The sequence below is a fragment of the Haliotis asinina genome, chromosome 15, assembly GCF_037392515.1.
Source record: "Haliotis asinina isolate JCU_RB_2024 chromosome 15, JCU_Hal_asi_v2, whole genome shotgun sequence".
Lineage (NCBI taxonomy): Eukaryota > Metazoa > Mollusca > Gastropoda > Lepetellida > Haliotidae > Haliotis > Haliotis asinina.
Genome location: NC_090294.1, coordinates 25988132 through 26011612, shown reverse-complemented (window position 1 = coordinate 26011612; position 23481 = coordinate 25988132). Strand labels below are relative to the sequence as shown.

At 42.4% G+C, this 23481-nt stretch overlaps 1 protein-coding gene and 1 pseudogene across 1 annotated transcript; both read right to left on the bottom strand.

Annotated features, from left to right (window-relative positions):
• Positions 1 to 271: 271 nt before the first annotated feature.
• Positions 272 to 11277, bottom strand: LOC137265926 (acid sphingomyelinase-like phosphodiesterase 3b). The gene is made up of 6 exons (XM_067801405.1): positions 11085 to 11277; positions 6762 to 6954; positions 4661 to 4905; positions 3553 to 3716; positions 3247 to 3424; positions 272 to 1934 (listed from the first exon to the last, which is right to left on the bottom strand). The coding sequence occupies exons 1-6, from the start codon at positions 11179 to 11181 to the stop codon at positions 1420 to 1422; spliced, it is 1392 nt and encodes a 463-aa protein (XP_067657506.1). The 5' UTR covers positions 11182 to 11277; the 3' UTR covers positions 272 to 1419.
• Positions 11278 to 12177: 900 nt separating this feature from the next.
• Positions 12178 to 22126, bottom strand: LOC137264941 (acid sphingomyelinase-like phosphodiesterase 3b; annotated as a pseudogene).
• Between the last annotated feature and the right edge of the window lie 1355 nt (positions 22127 to 23481).

Below are 23481 nucleotides of genomic sequence, written 5' to 3'. Positions count from 1 at the left end.
GATCAATCTAATCGACAAAGCGTGCCATCTTTTGCTACGACAAAATGTCTTCACTAGTACAAGTCACTTCAGACACAAGTTAAAGCTACCTACATTGTCAAAACTGTCAAGCGTTCGATGAAGATGACCTTTGGTTTCAAAAAGAGACTTTCATTTCATGAATTGTAAATGTCTAATATGCAAAACGCGAATTCGCTAAAGCACATGTTGTTTTATAGCGTCATGTAGTCGTCAGTCTCATTTAGATCATGTCAGTATAAAACCCAAAGAATAAGGAAGAAAATTCTTTAATTGCCGTTGCATATAAACCAAGAAACATCTCCAAAGGTGACATTAAGTTGCAAACTGTCGCTGAAATAGTGAGTGAGTATGGTTTTACACCGCAATATGTCGGTAAAAGCACGACGGGAGACACCAGACAAAGGCTTCCCACATTGTACCCATGTGGGGAATCGAACCCGGGTCTTCTGCGTGAAAAGCGGACGCTTGCATCACTAGACTATCCCACCGCTTCGTATTTCAAACAGGGGACAAATTAAAACAGGCATTTGATGCAAGAGTTCGCCACAGCTCATCATTGCCAGCCATCTGAAAACGCAATATCTGATCACCTACTCCACAGGTAATATGATCATGTCATTTCAGTTTATTCTGCAAGTCGCATTACAATTGTTGTGGTTACAAAATACTCTGCAAGTCACATTACAATTGTTACCACAACAATTGTAATGTGAGCTCTAAGGCCAGAAGTGACCCGTGAAGGTCCCGGGGTAGAATAGGCCTTCAGCAACCCATGCTTGCTATAAAAGGTGACTATGCTTGTCGTAAGAGGCGACTAACGGGATCGGGTGGTCAGACTAGCTCACTTGGTTGACACATGTCATCGGTTCCCAATTGCGCAGATCGATGCTCATGTTGTTGATCACTGGATTGTCTGGTCCAGACTCGATTATTTACAGACCGTCGCCATATAGCTGGAATATTGCTAAGTGCGACGTAAAACTAAACTCACTCACTCACTCACTAAGGCCAGAAGTAGCGAATAAACTGAAATTTGAAAACAAATGATCATGTAATTTCCATTGGCCAGTGCCATGTGGATGTGTCCTGATGATTCACACTATCCGCTACATTATCTGTATATTATGTGCATCACCGCCACCACTACCCTCCTCTTTTCTCAAAAAGCCAGATCCATCCCTTGTAAGATTTATATCTTGCATATTACATTACATTTACCTGTAATATAAACGTTTTTGCGAACACCGGGGACTAGGATCAGTGGTCAGTCACTGGTCAAAATACTTCTTTGGTTAATTCTACACATCATTCAGATAAATGAATAAATGATTATCATATCATGTTATGCTTTATATATTATAATAAGATCACGTATTTGCAAATCTATCTTAAAGGATGTTAAAGTACTGTAGAGCACATGGTGACTAACACGGCAATAAGAAAGGACGGAGAACATAACCTTGCAGAGCCTCCAACTATTGCTGTGTAGCAAGAATCGAACGAATCCTCGGTCATGTGGATGAAACCACAGTATAATTCAGCTCGACACTTCTCGTCACAGGCATTGACTGTCGTTTCTCCATTAGCCAGGACAGTGTGGTGTCTGATATACTGATCAAGAAGAGATTTGTCTGTCTTCAAGGCCTGTATAATGTTGTCAACGGAAACTGCTGAGAGATCAGACTGCCCGTACGCTTCACTGGCTTTGTACTCAAGTTTCCAGTCAGAGGCGTTGTTTCTGTTGCTGACAGTCAGGTCCATATAATACTGGTGGATGTCAAGTGGGACTCCGGTCTGCTGGTTGTACTTGACAAGTCTGATGGCTGGGTTGTGCATATCGCTGGCTTCATCGCCATTCTTGTATCGCCAGGGGGTCAGTGATGGAGCCATGAACATTGGTACACCAGGTCCCCCTGGAATATAAACATAGCACCAGAACATGGAGAATGTTCTGTATTTCATCTTTTCAATCTGTGATACAACGTTTCAGGGCTTGTTCTGGCACCATCATCTGGTAAAACTGATGGTGGAGCCAGAGCAATGTCCTGAAACACTGAATGAAGAAACAAAAAGAGGGAACCCAGAAAATTCTCTTCGCTCACCAAATACATCTTCTAAAATGCCAATCAAGCAACAAAGACGTTTTTCAAAGTAGGGCATGGGCAGACTTTAAACAGTGTTGACCTTTTCAGTGCTACTAAAACCTGTGTGGACCGTCAACATTCACGGTGCATTCGAGATTTGTATACCATATAATTTAGTCGGAGGTTTGGGATGTAGTTTGGGGAGGACTGGTGAGCAACTCTGCATAGTGAACTGCGGCTCCAGAGACACCTGGGTGAGTGAGTTTTAGTTTTGTTTTAGTTTTAGTGACTTTTTAGTTTTCCGCTGCACTCAGCAGTATTCCAGCTATAAGGTTGTCTGTAAAAAAATCGAGTCTGGACCAGACAATCCAGTGATCAACAGCATGTGCAATTAGGAACCGATGACATGTGTGAAGCAAGTCAGTGAGCCTGACCAGCTGATCCCGTTAGTCGCCCCTTACGACAAGCATAGTCGCCTTTCATGGCAGGAAAAAAAGAAAAAAGAAAAAAAAAACCCCGAAAAAAACCCAAACAACAACAAAACAAAACAAAAACAAAAACAAAAACAAAAAAATAAAAAAAACTTAATAACAAAAATATAATTGCTACGCGGAATCTCCACTGCGGATAAATGTATCATGTTAACATAAAGCGTACGGAAATGCAAAACCGGCTTCTTCAAGACGTTCTCCGCCCGAACGTAAATTTAAAATAATGCACCACTGGTCATGTTATTTTATCTACGGAATAGACCACTTATTTACTTGCCCTTCATATCATATCATATCATATTGCCCTTCCTAGTAGGGCTTCGAAAGGGCTATGTCATCATATTAAATTAGTCTCACACTTGCACCCTCCCCTCCTGATCCGGCTATGCTATCCAGAGCTCTTACCTTTTGGATTATTATCTAAATATTTGTTATGACGTGATGTTTTAGACAACCGGAAGCATCGACAAAGTTAGCAGTAAATCGATGATTGAGTGAGTATTCGAGCAATATCACGACTGGGGACACCGGAAACAGACTTCACCCACTGTAACCATGTGAGGAATCCAACCCGGGTCTTTGGATTGACGAGCGGAAGCTTTAGCCGCTGGGCCAACCCACTGACCCAATAAATCAAAAAGTCTACCTACCACCGGACGTTTGCAAGAGTTTGAATCCGTCGGCGTGGTTGTGACCGAAGAACATGCCCACGAGGATGTCGGAGTATGTACGGCTGATGTCAAGAAAGCGGGTGTTGTACTGGTCGTAAAACCATTGGGCCTTTCCTGGGACGTGGAAGCCGGGAGGGACGTGGGCGGTAATCAACACCTTCAGCGGGGACAGGTTTCAAGAAACAAATAAGTAACGTTTTAAATGTGTGTTTTCAAAGATCGTTGACAACTTTTCAAATCACGTAACTCTAAACAGCAAAGAACTGTGTAGCATCAACAAATCACCTTTTCTCCAGCATCCTTAGCGTTCTTGAGGACCTCCTCCAGCCAGGCGAACTGACCATTTGGGTCGGTCATAGCAGCAGTCAGTTTGTCTGACGTGTAGTAAATGTTTGTGTTCAATCCTATAATCCTCAACCCCCGAACTGTCTTTGCTGTGTAGTAGGCACCTGACAGAAAAAAACATGACCATAAACATAAGACTTACGTAAAATTGAAGTGTTTCTTTAATCGTCAAAAGCAGTTCTTTATCTCCCGGCATGTGTGTGAGAGAAAATGCAGGCAGATTGCAAATTCTGTGATCACTATGCTGAACCATGACCAATGTGACATCTGTATTCACAGTGCTGAAAGATTACAGAATACCGCATAACTCCCGATATCTTTGAAAACTTTAGAACTGCACTAAAAATGTGCTCAACTCAACACTTCAGTACTTCGCTTTCTTAATGTACTTATTTTTTAGCCCTTGGATATCCGTGAGTATCCCACGTTCATACGTTCTAAATCCCTGAACTCCGTGGCTTCGTCCTTTTTCATTTGCAAAATCGAAGGCTCGTTTCACTGACCAGAAGTAGTCCCAAATAATGCGATTTTAATGGTTACATTTTATTTTGATGCTCTCTTATTTTTTCGAATCTTGACTGAGTCATGGTAGAGGTATTACGTCCACAGTGCGAAACAGCCACTGGTCCGCTACTCCGTGGCTTGCAAAAATCCCGTTGGGCCAGTAAATCTTCACAGTCGCTGGTGCGACTAGCTAGTGAATTTTCATGGGGTCCTTTTGTAAACTTGTTAGGTTAATACACGTTTATATCATGCAAGATTAGAATTAGCAGTTGATATGATGAAACCAGTATCTACATTCAAATTAGTGAATCATTTTGTGGGCTAGTAACTTTCAGGTATACCTAGCCCGATTGGTTTGGGCAGTATTGCGTGCACTGATTATGTCAGTAGTGTTAGTAGGACCACTCACAAAAAATCTAAACATGCCACTGTTGTGACGTTATATAGATCCAAACAGAAGTTTACAGAATGTCGAGGACGAATTATAAATATTTGGAAATATTCTGATTATATTGTCTTTCCCACTTGAAATATATCTGTCTACCTTTACGGAAGTTCGCCATCTGTTCTGCATCACCAATCCAGTCTTCCCAGAGTTCCGCAGTGGCGTTGTACAGGAAGTGCGATATAACGGGGAACTGGTCGGAGGGGTACCAGTCGTGGTTCCCCATCGTGGCGTAGACCTTGACCCCTGGGAACGTCGTCTTCAGGGCGTCAGTGATACTTCTCAGGATGTGCACGACGTACGTCTCATTGGTGTACTGATCCGCGATGTGGGCCACATTATCTCTGTAACAAGCAATTGAAATACCGGTTATATATTTCCTAAGTTGTAAGGCCTTTGCGCCTTGTTTTGTCAGTGCGGATCAGGGGTGGAATGAGGGTAAGGGGGAGTGTACCTTCCTAAAGTACTCAAGTAAATAGAAATAATCTGATTTTTTGCGTTTATTTCGTTTTGAACACAAGCTTGACTGTTAAAATATTCTAAGATTATCGTTTCTGTTTTAAACACATTTTATAAAATCATCCATTACAGATGGGTTTACAGAAGAGCAACTCTTGTCATTTTAACCCCTTGAAATTTTAGCAAAGTTAAAATTACGTATTTGATGCCAGCAACAATATGCAAAGAAATGTAATCTCCATAGGTTCGTGTACATCACGAAAAAAGTCAATATAGTATAATAATTTCATTGTGTATTTCTTCTATTGTAACTGATATATAAAATGTTTCATTTGGGGATTTTCTCATAATATATCTTATGCCTGTACCCTTATTGAAAGTTGGCTGTTTTCATTCGTTCACAGGCTTGATTGTCAATTTCTTAGTCACTATGGCAACGCACATGTATCTTCACATCCAAACAGTCCTGCGGGTTGTTGTTACCACCATTGTTGGTTGTGACGAAAGTTTCTAAATTTGTAGATAATATGCAGATTTTTGTTTTGTTTTAATTACTTTATTCATTACCTGTAAAATAGTATTTTGGGTGATGATTAGAGGACCAAATTAAAGGACTTATTTGGAAAAAAACTTTGCTATTTTAATATTTGTTGAACTGCCTTAATGAAGTTATAAACAAATAGAAGCCAAAAACATTTTCAAAAAATATTTCTATTTCGTGAGTACTGAAGATCCGATCCTTCCTTAGAAAACCTCGATCCACTGGATCGGATGTTTCGCCTCAGTAAATTACAGATGATAGCATGTAATTTTACTATGACGGAGTTGAACGGTGCTCATAATATCAATCACTAGATTGTCTGTTACATTCTTTATTGTCCCCTGCCATATCACAGGGAATCATCCGAGCACTGTGTTTAACGACACGATAAACAAACAAACAGAATAAATAAGTAATTAGTACTGACAGACCAAGTATTTTTTACAGTCAATACGCCAATACGTATCTGCACAGCGTGGATTATACATACCCTGTACCTTCGTTGCGAAAATGGTTCGAATGCCATTAACTTTAAATTTGTGCAGAGCGACCAGTGGATAGGGTGGTCATGCACCCGGACATGGTTGACACATGCCATCATATCCCAGTTGCGTAGATCGATGCTCATGCTGTTGACCACTGGGTTGCCTTGTTCAAACTCGATTATTTAAAGACCGCCGCGATATAGGTGGAATATTGCTGAGTGTTGCGTTAAAATAAACTCACTCAATCACTCGTGGAGAGTTTCTGTTGCGCATGCTCAAGAAAAAACACACAAGAAAACAAGCAAGAACAAGAAAAAAACTAACTCTCCATGTCAAGAATTCTCCATAGATCTTACCTAATAACCGAGAACACGTTCTAGTGAACCATCGATATAAGACTCGCGTTGCCATTGGTCAGTTGAGACAAATCTATGCCCAAATGTCATTCTTTCAACAGCACATTCCGTTTTCAAGAACCACATTGTGCTCTTGTTGGGTTTCATCAAAGATTCTTCTTTTAAAAGCACCTAGCGCACCTGTCGGGTTTCAACATCGATCCTTTTCCAAAAAACACCCTGGAAAGATTTACACCAAATACCCACGCACTGGCATTTAAACACTGACAACAAATATGACCCCAAATATTTTGTCACAAAATACTCATACGAAATAAAAAGTGATGTTTGAGAATCAAATGAATTTCAAGCATCATTACCCAGTCCACAGGATGAAGTCGACGTTTCTCCTGATGTTTGCCATGGCGTTGATGCTGTCGTTGACGAGCCGCCAAGGGGAGTCACACCAGTAGTCGCCATAGATACCACGAACCGGAACTTCGTCACTACAGGACCGCATTTCAGACCAGTACGTTGTGTCGTAATGATAGTCCGTGATATGCCAGAAGAAACCTTTGAAAAAGTCAAGCTGCTTCTGAATAACATCGATCAAGTATTTATAGAAACCTGTAGTCAACGTTTACATCTTTATGAATATAGAATTAATTGTCGATACATCGTACATTGGGAGGTGGCTGGGTAGCGTAATGGGTTCGCACCTCGTGACAGGGACCCGAGTTCTATTCTCCACATGGGTACATGTGCGATACCTATGTCCATTGACCCCGTCATGATATTTGCAGGAAAATAACCTCAATCTGTTCATGCACGGGACTGTCACGGTATGTTATATATGTGGCAGGCTGCTTGATTCCAGCAACAGAGTGCGTGATTGCGTGATTGCGTGTGTGCGTGCGTGAGTGAGGTTTACGCCGCACTCAGAAATACTTCAGCTATATGGTGGCGGTCTGAAAACAATCGAATTTGGACCAGACAAGCCAGTGATCAACAGCATGAGAATCGATCTACGCAAATGGGATGGATGTTCATGCTTGCAGCAGTTACAATACACTGCTAATTCCATTGCATGATTTGTGATAGCCACGTACACTTCCTGTAGTTAATTAAGGATGGTGGCGGTGAAGATGTCGTAGTAAGAGATGATGAAGGTGCAAGTGAAGGTGCACCGCAGTTCACCATGTAGAGTTGCGTCCTTTGGGCACGCGAGAAATGAATGTGGGTTCGAATCCCATTTTTGTCCCACGTATGTTCTATGATTTGTCAGGGAACTATATATGTGTGAAGCCATACAGTCTGCACCCATTCCTTGATTTCGCAGGAATATTTCTAGGAGCGGCCTAAAACCCAACTCATTCACTCACTCTCACTTCAACAATTATTACTATCACGACAGCAAGTTACTACTCGAAACCAGATATGTGGTTGCTAGCATGACGTTTTGAGTAACGCTGCGAGGGGCGATTCTAATACACTTACATGTTTCGGGCGGTGTTGGTTAGAGCGTTCGCTCATCATGCCAAAGGTCTGGGTTCGATTCCCCACAAAGACTCAATGCGTGAAGCTTCGTGTTCTCCGTACTGATAGTCCAATGTAAAACACGTTTCACCTACTTACATGATAATCCAGCTCTCTGCTTATTCGCATACCCGTGAATATACCCTTCGAGGTGTGCGGTATGTGTTCCTTGTGTTACAAGTTGGACTACAGTCTTTTAACGACTCGATTAAACAGGAGGCAGTCGCTTAATCTGGGCTCGGTATGCAGGAGAGGAAGACAGTGACCCACATATTCAATGGGCCGGTTTGGGAGACCGAGTGCAATATGGACGAGGGCGTTCAGTTTAGCGTCTATGGTCGAAGGGAGATAACTCGTGATCTTGTTTCGTGCACGTGACTCCCGGCAACACATTCGAAGTTACGGAACGAGGCCACGGGGGACGTATGCCAACAACAATGATGAACCCAATCGTCAACGCTTGCCCATTTCCGTAACCTCCAAGAAGTAACTCCCGGAATAACATAAGTTGCTCAAGACTCTCCTAGACCTTACATGACTGAAAGGGTAGTGGGCCAAACCTTTGTGGGCCGTCAACATTCACGGTACATTCGAGATTTTATGTCATATGATTTAATCTATTATTTGTACATCTGATGGCTGGGGGTTTGGGATGTAGTTTGTGGAGGGCGGGTGGACAACTCTACATGGTGAACAGCGACTCCAGAGACACTTGGGTGAGTGAGTGAGTGAGTTTAGTTTTACGCCGCACTCAGCAATATTCCAGCTATATGGCGGCGGTCTGTAAATAATGGAGTCTGAACCAGACACTCCAGTGGACAACAGCATGAGCATCGATCTGCGCAACTGGGAACCGATGACGTGTGTCTCAACCATGTCAACGAGCCTGACTACCAGATCCCATTACTCACTTCTTACGACAAACATAGTCGGTTTTTATGGCAAGCATGGGTTGCTGAAGGCCTATTCTACCCTTCACGGGTCTTGTGGAGGACGGTAGAAAGGGTATAGGTTATGGATTGTGGGGTTGGGGTGATTTGGGATTTTGAAAAAGGTATGATGAGGTTTTGGGATATTAATTATAAATAATTCCTGACTATTTTCATTATATATATATATATGTGTGTGTGTGTGTGTGTGTGTGTGTGTGTGTGTGTGTGTGTGTGTGTGTGTGTGTGTGTGTGTGTGTGTGTGTGTGTGTGTACTCAATCAATATATGAATATGCGATCATATTTTATTACTCTGTGGCATAATATTACGTCAAGGACATTCAAACCCTGCAAACAAACATCCAGAGCTAGGACTCGGGGTCACTTCAAACACGTACCTACATAGGGGGTTATTCGCTATTCTGGATCTTTGACAACGGTTCGTGCGTGTTTACACATCCTAATATCAAAATCGTGACACTCTGTATGGTGACTTGAATAATATCTGAAGGTCGCTAGGCTTCTCCGCGTCATGAGGAGACCAGGTTTTTGAGATAGCCTCTCACGGAATACCGCAGATACAGGGTCGGATTTGACATTGTTATGGCGTAAAACCATGAGGTGAGTGAACGAGTTTAGTTTTTACGCCGCTTCTAGCACCAGCAACATCACGACAGGGAACAACAGAAATGGGCATCACACACTGTACTCATGTGAAGAATCGAACCTGGGTGTTCGCCGTGTTGAGCGCACGCTTTGACCACTATGCTACCCACCGATATGCTTTTGTAAGAAGGAAAGAAGGAATGTCACCAGTTTCTTTGTATTCATGATATAGTTTGTAAAAGTGTGTGATAACATCACAGTCATACCTGTTCGTCTGTCATATCACTACCGCCCTGATGTGTGATACCTAAACCAGTGGTTGACAGAATGAGCACATAGTAAGGGGTTGATATGACATGCAATTGCCACTAATAACATAGCCTGTTCCATCTAAGTCGACTCTTGCGATCCGCAGCATAATGCTGTAGACGTGGCCAAGATCACCACGAGAATCTCTCTATCAAAATGTCTCAAGGCAATACATATTATTACTGAAGAAATAAGCCACTCACATGATATGTTGATCAACTGACCGAATTGCAATGCACCAGAAACTATTTACCGAGCTAGAAAAGAGATTTACTCTTGATCACGTTTCTAAAATCTTCGAGGTACCAGGGTGTGTAAAGGTTTGAAAACCAGGGAACACTTCTCCAAATACATGACAGTCATGAGTAGCGTGTTTACACAGAATATCAAATGTCAGTTAAGAATGTATACTTAGACGAAAGCGCTTTGTATAGTCCAGAGAATACATTACAATTTATTTGAAATATATTTTTCATTTTATTAATGCTGAAAATTCCTTGAAAAGAAAGATACTTAATATCCTTTAAAAGCATGTAAATTTGGGTGAAGAGATGGTATTACAGTTTTGTGCTGTTAAACTGGAATGTAATAACCTTTTATGTGATAACTGAGAACTCTGTTTCCCCATTCTGGAGAACACATACACCATATCTGTCGATACGCTCTTCCTGCAGACCCTGATTAAGTTGGGTAGACTGTCTCCTTCTACAAAATACTGCCGCTAATTGACCCGTGTTGACTGTCCTTTTCTGCAGAATCAAAACGCTAATTAACCTGCGCTGACTGTCAATTTCTGCACAATCAAGGCACTGACTCACCTGTGTTGACTATCACTTTCTGCAGAACCCAGAACCCACACTCATTAACCTGCATTTACTCATTCTGCAGACACTGTTATTTCTCTCCCGCCCCTCTCTCTGAACTATCTTCCTTCACCTCGCTACAAACATCACAAACACTCCTCTTCACCTCTCTCCATACAAATGCAACAATATCTGCTTCTTTCCCCATTTTGCACACCACAGATGTCAAAAACTCGTTTCTCCTCACTAAACACATCTCTTTCTTCAATTCTCTGAAGGACACAATTTTCCATTTCTTTCTTTCACTCAGAAATTTTTCACAGCACCTTCTTCCTTTCACAACTCGCTTCACAACACAGACACTTTCTTGTTCCTTCTGTTCTATCGTCGTATATTCGCATTATATCGCAATGCAACAAGTTATAATTCAGGTCAAAGTTAAATTACTTGGTTTCTGGTTTCGGGATGTTTTTAAAATGCATACCCATACACTAATAGTGAAAACATTCTGCATCTCACCTTCTTGTGCACCGGCACTTGTTGAATATAAGAGAAGTACACAACACAGTTTTATCGAACTGCAGTACATTCTGCTCCGTGTTGGGTGATGGTACATCACTATTCCAGGTCACTTATTTCATTGTGCTGTCGACCCGACCACGTGAGACTAGGCCGTGTGCAAAGGTACAGTGATGGTGACCCGCAAGCCTACGATGTCATGATCAGAGTATTCAAACCCCATTACAAAATGTAAGTGAGATCGGCATGAATCACCTTACAAGCATTTTGTCACTTCAAACGTATGTAACAGCTATTTACATTGTCAACCTTCAGACGTTAAGTGGAGAGGGACGGACGGTGAAGATAATACATGGCTTCTACAAGTGAATGCCAAACGTGAATTTTCTGATCCACATGCTATTTTATAACGCCTGTAGTCAATCAGAGTCATTTAGATCATGTCAATATACAACCCAAAGATTAAGGAAGAAAACTGTTTAATTGTCATATTCTCAAGCATATAAATCAAGAAACATTTCCAGATCTGATTGTACCGCTGAAATAGTGAGTGGGTATGGCTTTACGCTGCTTTTAGCATCATTCCAGCAAATATGGGACACCAGAGATGCTCTTCACACAGTGTACCCTGGCAGTAAATCGAACCTGTGACGAGCGAACGTTTCAACCATGCTCACATACTCACTCTTCGCACACCACCTCTTCAATGACCCTGTGCGCCACCAGCTCATCTTGTCAACCATTTGAGTCCGTCATATTTGGTCACCTACGTCACAGCAGGTATGACCATACTATTCCCAGATGGATATGTCGTGATGATTCCTATTGTCCTCTACAGTTTCTGCTCAGTATGTGTGTCTGGTGTCATCATGTTTTAAGAAAGATACATTTCATGTGTAAAACATCAGGTTTGTATTTGTAAATAATAAAGATTTGTGCAAATAACAGGAACTAGGATAACATGTCAATGATTTGCTCTGATTAGTTTGTAACTCTTATGGTTAACTGTTCATAACGTTCATATACCGTTTATTATGATTACATTATAAGAAGATCGTGTATTTACTCATGTATCTTAAAGAGACGTTACTCTCTAATACACTGCCAAGTATAACGTGACTAACACGGCAATAAGAAAGGACGAAGAACACAACCTTGCCGAACCTCCAACTATTGCTGTGTAGCAAGAATCGAACGAATCCCCGGTCATGTGGATGAAGCCACAGTTTAATTCAGCTCGACACTTCTCATCACAGGCATTGACTGTCGTTTCTCCATTAGCCAGGACAGAGTGATGTCTGATATACTGATCAAGAAGAGATTTGTCTGTCTTCAAGGATTGTATAATGTTGTCAACGGAAACTGCTGTGAGATCAGACTGCCCGTACACTTCACTGGCTTTGTATTCAATTTTCCAGTCAGAGGCGTTGTTTCTGTTGCTGGCAGTCAGGTCCATGTAATACTGGTGGATGTCAAGTGGGACTCCGGTCTGCTGGTTGTATTTGACAAGTCTGATGGCCGGGTTGTGGGGATCGCCGAATTCATCATCATTCTTGTCCCGCCAAGGTGTGAGTGATGGAGCCATGAACATTGGTACACCGGGCCCCCCTGCAATAAACAACTTAAACCTTACAGGCTATTTGTCTTCATCAACCTGTGGGTCAGCACCATGCCCGTGTTCGTGAGTGAGTAAGTGAGTGAGTTTAGTTTTACGCCGCTTTTAGCAATATTCCAACAATATCAGGGCGGGGTCACCAGAAATAGGTTTCACACATTGTATCCTTTTGGGGATCCGGGTCGGGACAAGCGAACGCTTTAACCACTTGACTTTCCCACTGCCCCCATGCTTGTGAGATTTACAAAAGGTGGTAGACGGGCAGCAATACTATAGGATTTCCTCCTACATTAAACAGATTAGCTGCGATATTACTGGAATAGTGTCAATAAGGCGTTTAACGCGGAACTTGGTGTGCAGTTTGTTCGTACATTAAAGCGGGATGAATATTCTCTTCAAGCGTTATTTTAGAGACATATACAAATTCCTTAATGTACTATATTCCATACGAACAAAAATGTAAAACGGTTTAATGTAAACGTAAAGATGAATGCCAAACCTATTTCTATAAATACGTGAGTAAAATCGCCATTGTTCAGTATTTATTTATGTGTGAGTGAGTGAGTTGGAGTTTTAGACATCAATATCAGGGCATGGGGGTTACAGGGACTTAACACATTGCACCAAAGTGAGGATTCGAACCCGGGTCTTCAAAGCTTTAACCACCGGGATATCCCACCACCACCCTTAACTATGTGTAACGATTTTACCATAGCCAAAGGTTAGCACAGGAATCTTGGCATGTGCCAACCAGGTCAACCGAGTCTGACCACCTGATCCCATTCGCCGTCTCTTATGACAAGCATGGGTTGGTGAAGACCAATTTTAATCTTCACGGTAATAAATGAAGATGTCATGCTACCTACCACCCGTCATTTGCAAGAGTTTGAATCCGTCGGAGTGGTCGTGACCGAAGAACATGCCCACCATGATATCGGCATATGTACGGCTTATGTCAAGAAAGCGTGTGTTGTACTGGTCGTAAAACCATTGGGCCTTTCCTGGGACGTATATGCCGGGAGGGATGTGGGCGGTAATCAACACCTTCAACAGAAACATGAGGTTAGTTACGTTTTAAAACCCCCAAAGCACGTAATCTGGAACTTAAAAAGAAACTGTGTTACGGTCTGACATCAAGAAATCACCTTTTCTCCAGCAGCCTTGGCGTTCTTGAGGACCTCCTCCAGCCAGGCGAACTGACCAGTAGGGTCGGTCATCTCAGCGGTAAGTTTGTCCGACGTGTAGTAAATGTTTGTGTTCAATCCTATAATCCTCAGTGCCTGTGCTGTCTTTGTTGTATAGTAGGCGCCTGAAAGATACAGGCCAGACAGTTAAAATGAACAAAAGACTTCGTGAGCGTTCCCTTGATCAACGGATGTCTTTTTCCTTTCATTCTTTAACCAACTCATCTCACTGGGAACTTTTCAACTCATTCAGCCTGTTTGGAGCAGCGAGTTATTGCCCAGCTGCATCCTCACAAAGTAGTTATTTGCAGCTGGGTGAATTGGTACACACAGTAAAAGGTATTTTGTCCAATGATACTGCATGTTACTATAACCGCAACTAGGTGTCTGCACGTGATCATTGTCCACCATCTGGTCAACTACCATCCGATGAGAGGGTTCTTTTAAGTGCACAGGGTTGTGTACTGCACACTAGGGGTTGTGACAACACTGAAACAGCCTGCAAGTAATGTTAGATCCAAGGTTCTTACACCCAGTCACAAATGGGGATCTTACCAGCACGACGCAATAGACAACTAGGCCACTTTACTACTGTTAATGACTTCTTCCGATTTTGTCTTTAGTTAGACGTTTCTCGAGTGTAAAAGAGAAACCATGAATCTCAATTTGGAAATTATAATTTTTTTCTTATAATATTTTTCAAACTGAGACATAGTGTTGTCTACCTTTACGGAAGTTTGTCATCTGTTCTTCATCGCCAATCCAGTCCCCCCAGAGTTCGGCAGTGGCGTTGTACAGGAAGTGAGGGGTATCTGGGAGCTGGGCGGACGGATACCAGTCATGGTTTCCCATTGTGGCGTAGACCTTGACGCCTGGGAACGCCGTCTTCAGGGTGTCCGTAATACGTCTCAGGATGTGCATGACATCACTCTCATTTTTGTACTGATCCCCAATATGACCAACGTTATCTCTGTAACATAATGGACATATATGTAGATGTATAATATCTATATTGTAAGACTTTTGTGCTGTCAGTCTCTACGGACAAGGGGTGGATGGAGGGGATGGGGTGGTGGGGATGGGGTGGTGTGTGCCTTCCCAGATTCCATCCTTAGATCGAACTCGACCTACTGGATCTGATGTTTTACCTCAGTGACTTGCAGATGATAGCATGCCACCTTACTTTGACGGCCTTGAACATTTCTTAAAATATGCATCACTAGCTTGTCTGATCCATGTTACATGCTTCTCAGTCCGATACAGAAGTAATTAATATCTCCTTTTCTCCAGCGTATTTTGTCAATCAATGTGACCACAGCATATGCTCCTTCTAGATTGCCCAGCTTGATATATTACATATCTTGGACCTTCGTTGCTGACCTCTCTTCACTCGTTGCTGACCTCTCTTCACTATAACGGGTGTTCATAGCGCTGACTTTACAAAGGCGAAGAATGAAATACATGAACTTCTTCGTGAAAAGATGTTTTCTTGAATAATAAGAAGGAAACGGTCTTTCCAGGAAGGGGATGTTTGTGTACTGAGCAGCAAAAGAAACGCAACCTTACTTGCAAAAATTATATGTTATTTCGCGAATAGAGAATGTAATCGTTTCAGGGTAAGTATATAAAGCTGTATGGCTTGCTTTATTTGAAAACTACTTTGGAATGTGATGTCTGTGTCAGAGGTTCTTCTTTAAGTGGCATTTCAGAAGATGGTATGATGAGGATGAAGACCTTTATGGATAGACAACTTCTTTCTTGCAGTAGATGACGTTTCGGTGTAGATTCTAGCAGCGTGATCAAGCAAAAGCTGCACAACAATCAATCACTCATTTAGTGGCGCCAATGTCGCCGACGGGGTGGGAGGGTGTTAACTTAATATTTGATAAGTGTACCAATAGGGAATAAACCACCTTATATTTATATATAAAACACATTGCATTTTTCCCTTTACCTTTATTACTTCGGCTTTTTATTTATTTTCAAATCCGAATAGTAATCATATTTATTTCAAGCAGTATAGCATAATGGGGCCTATGATATAAGTGCAGTTAAGCTGCATAAAGTGAAGAAGGGGGCCTGTAAAGAAAGAGAAAGTGGTTATGGTGGGGTGGGGGCGGGGGAGGAGCGAAGAAGGCCGTGGGACAAGGGTATAACGCGGGAGTGACGCACTTGAGGCGAGCGGACTGTGTCAAGTGGCCATGACCTTGACTGTGAGAGCTGGCGACAGGTTTGTTTACAATAGTGGGAGGGGTAGGCGAGCGTGCCGAGTGCAAAGAATGGATAAGTGAGGTTGATTCTGGGTCTAAATGTATAGGCTATCTATTGTTGACGCTCAACAGAGGAATGGATAAATGAGTTTTAAATGTCTGGTCTAAATGTAGAGGGAGAAGGGATAGTGGTAGTAGAAATTTGTTTGGGAGGTTCTAAATTCTTTGTAGGAGGTCAATACTATCAGCCACCATATCCACAGACTACTTAAGAAGGAAGCCAGTACATCAATTCAGCACATCCTACACGCCAACGGTAAACCATCCACAAGGAACTAAGAAGAACCTTCAGGCGCTGCCTACCACATGCAATGGGAATATGGTGACTCGTACATCGGAGAAACATCCCGGCCCCTCAACCTGCGAATCAAGGAACATCAATGATGACACATCTGTAAAAGAATAGACTCCAAATCAGCTATTTCCGACCACATCCAAGCCCACCCAAACCATACCATACTCTGGAACAACATCACCATCTTAGAAACCAACCGGTCAGATCTTGTAATCTGACCGGTTGGTTTCTAGGATGCTGATGTTGTTAGAGGCAATCAATATGAAACGACTCAATCCGAGAATCAACAGAGATAATCTTTTTTTGCATCCCTACTGCTTACAATCGACTAATCAATCCTAATAAAAAAAATAACCCACCCTTGCCCACTGGCTTTGTCATCTCTTATCAACAACAAGTCAACACACTATACATCACCTCCTCTATTGTATAAACTTCCTGTTTCTCCTTGTGCATGTGTTGTGCATCTTTTGCTTGATAGCGGTGTCAGAATCTACACCGAAACGTGCAAGAAAGAAGCTGTATATTCATAAAAGTCCTCATCCTCATTTGTTAGAGGTGTCAGTAGGTTTCTCAGGGTGCCCGAATCACGATATGTTTCAGAACCCTTGGAACTAAGCTTGTGTTGCCAAGTGGCCAGCTGAGGTAAGCACTACCGCATTGTCACCGCAAACATGTGTCCTTTATTTAAAAGTATTGTGCGCTTTTCGCGTTTCAGCAACAATCCTAATTTTAAGAGCACCGTGCGGGAAAGTCTGGTTTCAACAACGATCCTTCTTTTAAAAGCGCCATGGACAGTTTAACAACAATCCTCTGAACCAATTGGACTTCCTGCCCGATAAATGGGCTGAGTTCAAGCTATGTGCGCACATTCATTGCGTGGAAATTTCAAACAGTGTCAACAACTAAAACGCCAACATTGATATTTTGTCATGAAATACTCATTCGAATTGACACTGATATACTGGAATAAAATGAATATCCACTTTTCGTTACCCGGTCCACAAAATGAAGTCAACGTCTCTCTTGATGTCGGCCATGGCGTTGATGCTGTCGAGTATGAGCCGCCAGGGGGAGTCGCACCAGAAATCACCATAGATTCCACGAACCGGAACTTCGCCATTACAGGACCGCATTTCAGACCAGTACGTTGTGTCGTAATGATAGTCCGTGATGTGCCAGAAGAAACCTAAGATCACATCAAGACGTGTTATTTAATGTTCACATCATTACAAAATAGAATCAATCGTCAATACTTCGTGCTTTGGGGAGGTACTTGGGTAGGCTGGTGTTCGCTCATCACGCCGAAAACCCAAGTGTAATTCTCCACATAGTCTCAATGTGTGACGTTCCATTCTGTTGTCAGGGAAAAGTGATCCATGAACGCCAAAACTGTAGTTTCCACAAAGGTGAGTATGGATGATTTGACTTCTGGAGGGGGAGGGGGCGGTGTGGTAGCCTAGTGGTTCAAGCGTTCATTCGTCATATCGAACACATGGGTTCGATTCCGCACAACATATGAAACCCATTTGTGCCCCCGCCGTGATATTGTTCGAATATTGCCAAAAGCATCGTAAAACTAAACTCACTAATCATTTGAGTTTGCAGATCACTTTTAATAGTCACACGTCATGAGTAGATGTATACAGCTCGGAATGGTGGATGAACATAGTGCAGGTGTCCCAGATGTCTCAACCCGTGAAGGACCCGGGGTAGAATAGGTCTTCAGCAACCCATGATGGCCATAAAAGGTGACTATGATTGTCGGGATCGGGTGGTCAGACTCGCTGACTTGGTTGACACACATCATCGGTCCCCAGTTGCTGTTGATCTCTGAATTGTCTGATCAAGACCGCCGCCATATAGCTGGAATATTGCTGAGTTGCGTACCTTGGGCTTGCTGGCAACCTATGAATACGGGTTCAAATCCCGGTTTGTCACAATTATGTTTTATTGTTTGCCAGTTTCATAATCTGCTATTTTGACATAACTGTTGCCGATAGATAGCAACACGCGCTCGTTGGCGGTCATGACAGCACGAATTGTAGTTGACGGAAGCACTCGGAAAAATATTGTTGTTCTATTTCAACACTAGTTGCTTTGCTAGTGAAGGTAATGTAAGGCAGTGGGGTGGTGGAGCTGAGGGATGGGGATGGGTGTTGTGCAGTTGAGGGTTGGGGATGGGTGTTGTGAGGTTATGGGGTTTAGAGGTTGGGGATGGGCGCTGTGTAGTTGAGGGTTGGGGATAGATGTTGTGAGGTTATGGAGTTGAGAGGTTGGGGATGGGCGTTGTGTACTTGAGGGTTGGGGATAGATGTTGTGAGGTTATGGGACTGTGAGGTTGAGAATGGGTGTTGTGAGGTTGTAGAGCTGTGAGGTTGGGGATGGGTGTTTTGAGGTTGTGGGGCTGTGAGGTTGGGGATTGGTCTTGAGGTGTTGGGTTGGGTTGTTTGATGTTGTTTGATGTGTGGTTGGGGTTGGGGATATATGGTGTGAGGTTGTGGGTTTTGGGGTGGGTGTTGTGAGGCTGAGGCATGCGGGGTCTGGGTTTGGGGATAGGTGTTGGAGGGTTTTAGCTGACATTCACTCATTCGAGAGCCTTTTGAATGCAGTTAGGCACACTAAGGGTAATTGTACGGAAAATGATGACCAACTGATTTGGGGATGTTTAGTGCCGATCAAAACTGAAAGCTGGATGTGATCTTAATATAGCACACATTATTGAATTGAAAACAGTCTCTTACTGAGACATATACATTGTCATATAAAGCAGGTCACATCGGCTGTGAAACCTGTAACTAATACTCTACCACCAGAACTATTGTTTGTTTCATGATGAGAACAGCACAGTACGTTTAAGTCTCACCTCAGTCTTCCTGTCTCTATTACTGTCGGCGGTGGGGTAGCCTATAGGTCAAAGTGTTCGCTCGTCACGCCGAAGACCCGGGTTCGATTCCCCATATCGGTTAATTGTGTAAAGCCCATTTCTGCTGTCCTGTACCTTGATATTGCTGGAATATTACTAAAAGCAGCGTAGAACTAACTCACTGACTCAATCTTACCTGCCAAGAATATCATATGTTCAAGTATTATCAATGATAAATAATTCCTGACTTTTGTTGAGTAAAGAGATCTAAGAATCCAGTTTGGATTAAATAGTAACCCATATATTCACATACTCTATTACTGCGTCGAATAACATTACATCGAGGGCATTCAAACCCTGTAAGCAAACATCTAGAAGTAGGACTCGGGGTCGCTACATACATGTATCTAAATAGGGGATGTCATTTGGGGCTCGTCAAACTCGCGAGTCTATCCAATTCTGAATCTTTGACAACGGTTCGAGTGTGTTTACACACCTAAATATACATATCGTGACGCCGTTTTGACTTGAATACCTGAATGTCACGAGGCTTCTCTGTGTTGTGAGGAGATAAGGCAATGGAAAAGCATCGCTCGAAATTCCGAAGACATGGGTTCGATCCTGACATTGGCATGGCTCAAGACAAAACTAATTCGCTATGAAGGCAGTTTAGTTTCGGGTCATTTTAGCAATATTCCAGCAATATCACCACGGGGGACACCAAAATGGGGTTTCACACATTGTACCCATGTGGGCAATAGAACCCGGGTCTTCGTCGTGACGAGCAAACTCCTTAACCACGAGGCTACCCGACAGCTCCGCTTTTGTAAGAAGTAAAGTACGTATCAGAAATGTCACGTCTTTACGATTTCAGTGCATTTATAATGTATTTTGCATGAGAGTGTGGGATACCTATTGGCCTGCTTTTACAATAGCCTGAAAATAATCGGACATGTGACAGATAAACCAGTGGCCGATAGAATGATTACACACTAAGTGGTTGACATGACACGCAGTTGGTACTAATAACAGAGCATAGCCCAGATCACCACGAGAATCTCTCCATCAATATGTATCAGGGCATTAATAGTTCGCATGGGCTAAAGAAAAAAAAGTGTAATGTTTTTCAGGCATCGGCGCGTCACTTTTGTTTGTGCGTCCCGATCATCCATTTGTCCACTATAAGGGTGAGTATAGGTAAGAACGAGTGTTCCCTCGTCACTTTTTTCTATCAATAATATGAAAAAAACCCGTCTTACCGCCCTCGTCACGTTTGAAAAAAAATTTGGCAGAGAAATATTTTAATTAATTCTTTTTAGACAGCCTTATATGTCGCTCATATCCAAGCACATTGGCTGCTCACAGCACTACATACACAATATTACTAAAGACATAAGTCAAAGATATGATGTGTAGACCAACTGACGGAAAAGCAATGGATCAATAGGAATTTCCGGAGTTAAAAACGAGTGAGTGAGTTTAGTTTTACGCTGCAACCAGCAATATTACAGCTATATGGCAGCGGTCTGTAAATAATCGAGACAATCCAGTGATCAACAACATGAGCATCGATCTGCACAATTGGAAAACGATGACATGTGCCAAGCATAGTCGCCAAGCATAGTCGCCTTTTATGGCAAGCATGGGTTGCTGCAGGCCTATTCTACCCCGGGAACTTCACGGGTAGTTAAAAAACCCGAGGATTTGTATTCATGATCACATATTTCTAAACTCGTGGAGGCACCAGGTTGTATAAAGTTTTGAAAACCAGCGAACACATGAAAATAATAATAATAAAAAAATAAATAAAACATGACAGTCATGAGTAGCGTGTTTACACAGAGTATCACATGTCAGTGAACAGCGAAGACCTGATCAGTTTGTACAGTCCAGAGGATCTAGAATTTATTTGAAATACTCAAATGAAAAATTCTGCTTATGTTCTTATCAATTCTGAAAGCTCCTCACAATGAAACATTCTTACCTACTTTTATATATATGTAACGTTTTATGTCATTAGTGATGATATTACATTTGTGTACTGTTAAATTACTGGAATGTGATCACCTGTCGGTGAAACATCCGATCTTTTAAAACTGGTATGAAGAACGTATTTACACCACGACAACTGAGAACTCTCTTTCTTCATTCTATAGAGCACGCACACCATACCTATTTGAAACCCTCCCTGTAGAACCTAGACAGGTACACCTGCGTTGACTGTCACTTTCTGTAGACCCCATACATTAATTAACCTAATGTACTTTCGGTAGAATCCAGATGCTGATTAACCTGTATTGACTATTATCTTTCTCTCCCTTTCCTTCTCTCGAAATCGAAGACAAACTATCTTCATTCACCAACGATACACTGATATCTCTTCATGCTAATACAACAATATCTGCTTTCTCCCTCTTTGCACAACATAGATATCAGTAACCCTTTTCTCCTCACTACAAACACACCACTCTCTTTCCTCCCGTCTCTGCAGATCACAGCTGACGATTTTACTCTTCTGTCTTCAACTCTCCGCAGAACTCATTCAGCAGTATCTCCCATTCAAGCCTTACTAGAACAGAGACACTTCCTCATTCCTTCTTTCTGTTGTCGTTCATTCGCATTACATAGCTTATACAACAACAAATATTTCATTTCAAAGTTAAAATAACTTGGTTTCTGTTTTCGGGATGGTTTGAGATGCATGTACACACACTGATAATGAAACAAATGATGCATCTCACCTTCTTGTGCACCGGCACTTGTTGAATATAACAGAAGTACAATATAACAGTTTTATCCATCTGAAGTGCATTCTGCTGCGTGTTGGGTGATGATACATCACTATTCCAGGTCACTTATTTCGTCGTAGTCACATGAGACGAGGCAGTGTGCAAAAGTACATTGACTGTGACCCACAAGCAGAAGTTTTTAAAAGTCGTAACGAAATGTAAATTAGATCGAGTAAGTGAGTGAGCTTAGTTTTACGCCGCAACCAGCAATATTCCCGCTATATGGCGGCGGTCTGTAATAATAGAGTCTGGACCAGACGATCCAAAAATCAACAACATCATCATCGGTCGGAGCAATTGGGAACCCTTGACATGTGCCAACCAAGACCCGATCCCGTTAGTCGCCTCTAACAATAAGCATAGGCAGCTATTACGGCAAGCATGGGTTGCTGAAGGTCTATTCTAACCCGGGATCTTCACGGGTCGTAAATTAGATCGAATCAGTTTACATCCTCATTGGAATGCATTGAGAATGGCGCTGCGTTGCTGCGTTAGATGGTGTGGTGGTGATGATCTTCATAAATTGTACCCCATTTGGGGAATTGAACTCCGGTCTTTATCGTGATGAGTCGACGCTTTAACCATCAGGCTACCCCACCACCCCGTCTGATTTATGATGTCTATACCATTAGTGAGTGAGTTTTGTTTAACGCCACATTCAGCAATATTCCAGCTATATGGGGGAATATTCTGTAAATAATCGGACCTGGATCAGACAAAGCGAGGATCAACAGCATGAATACCGATCTACATGTGGCAACCCAGTCAACGAGTATGACCACCCGATAAATTGTAACACGGATCTTCACGGGTCCCTACACTATTATGCTTTACCCAACATCTTTACTTGAGTAAACTAAGAGACAGATGTCGCACTTCAACAGAATACCATCGGTCATAAAATATACTGCATGCCTTACTTCTCCAACACGGTAGTCAACGACTCTACGTCCACGTCTTTTGAAGACGGGCAGTGGAGAAGCCGAATGGCTAATGCGTCAGGCTGAAGATCCAGGTTCGGTTCCCCACATACAATGTGGGAAGCCCATTTCTGGTGTTCTCCGATATGATATTGCTGGGATACTGCATAATAACATACTCACCTAACAATTCCTTTGAGAATATAGGCTATATTTTTTCCACTGAGCGCAACCTGCTTTCTTGTAAGGAGCTGTGCCGGTGTCTCTGAATTATGGTGGAGTTATGAGGATGCGAAATGCTGGATTTGACTCGCTGGATTTGATGATTAATGCTTAAATCGTCATTAATAACAGTGGCGTCACTCTGTTGGTCTAGAAGGGTGTAAGAGTTCCGCCCGTACCCTCAACCCCAATCAAAAGCCAAAATTACAAACTGACGTGCATACCTCACCCTTAAT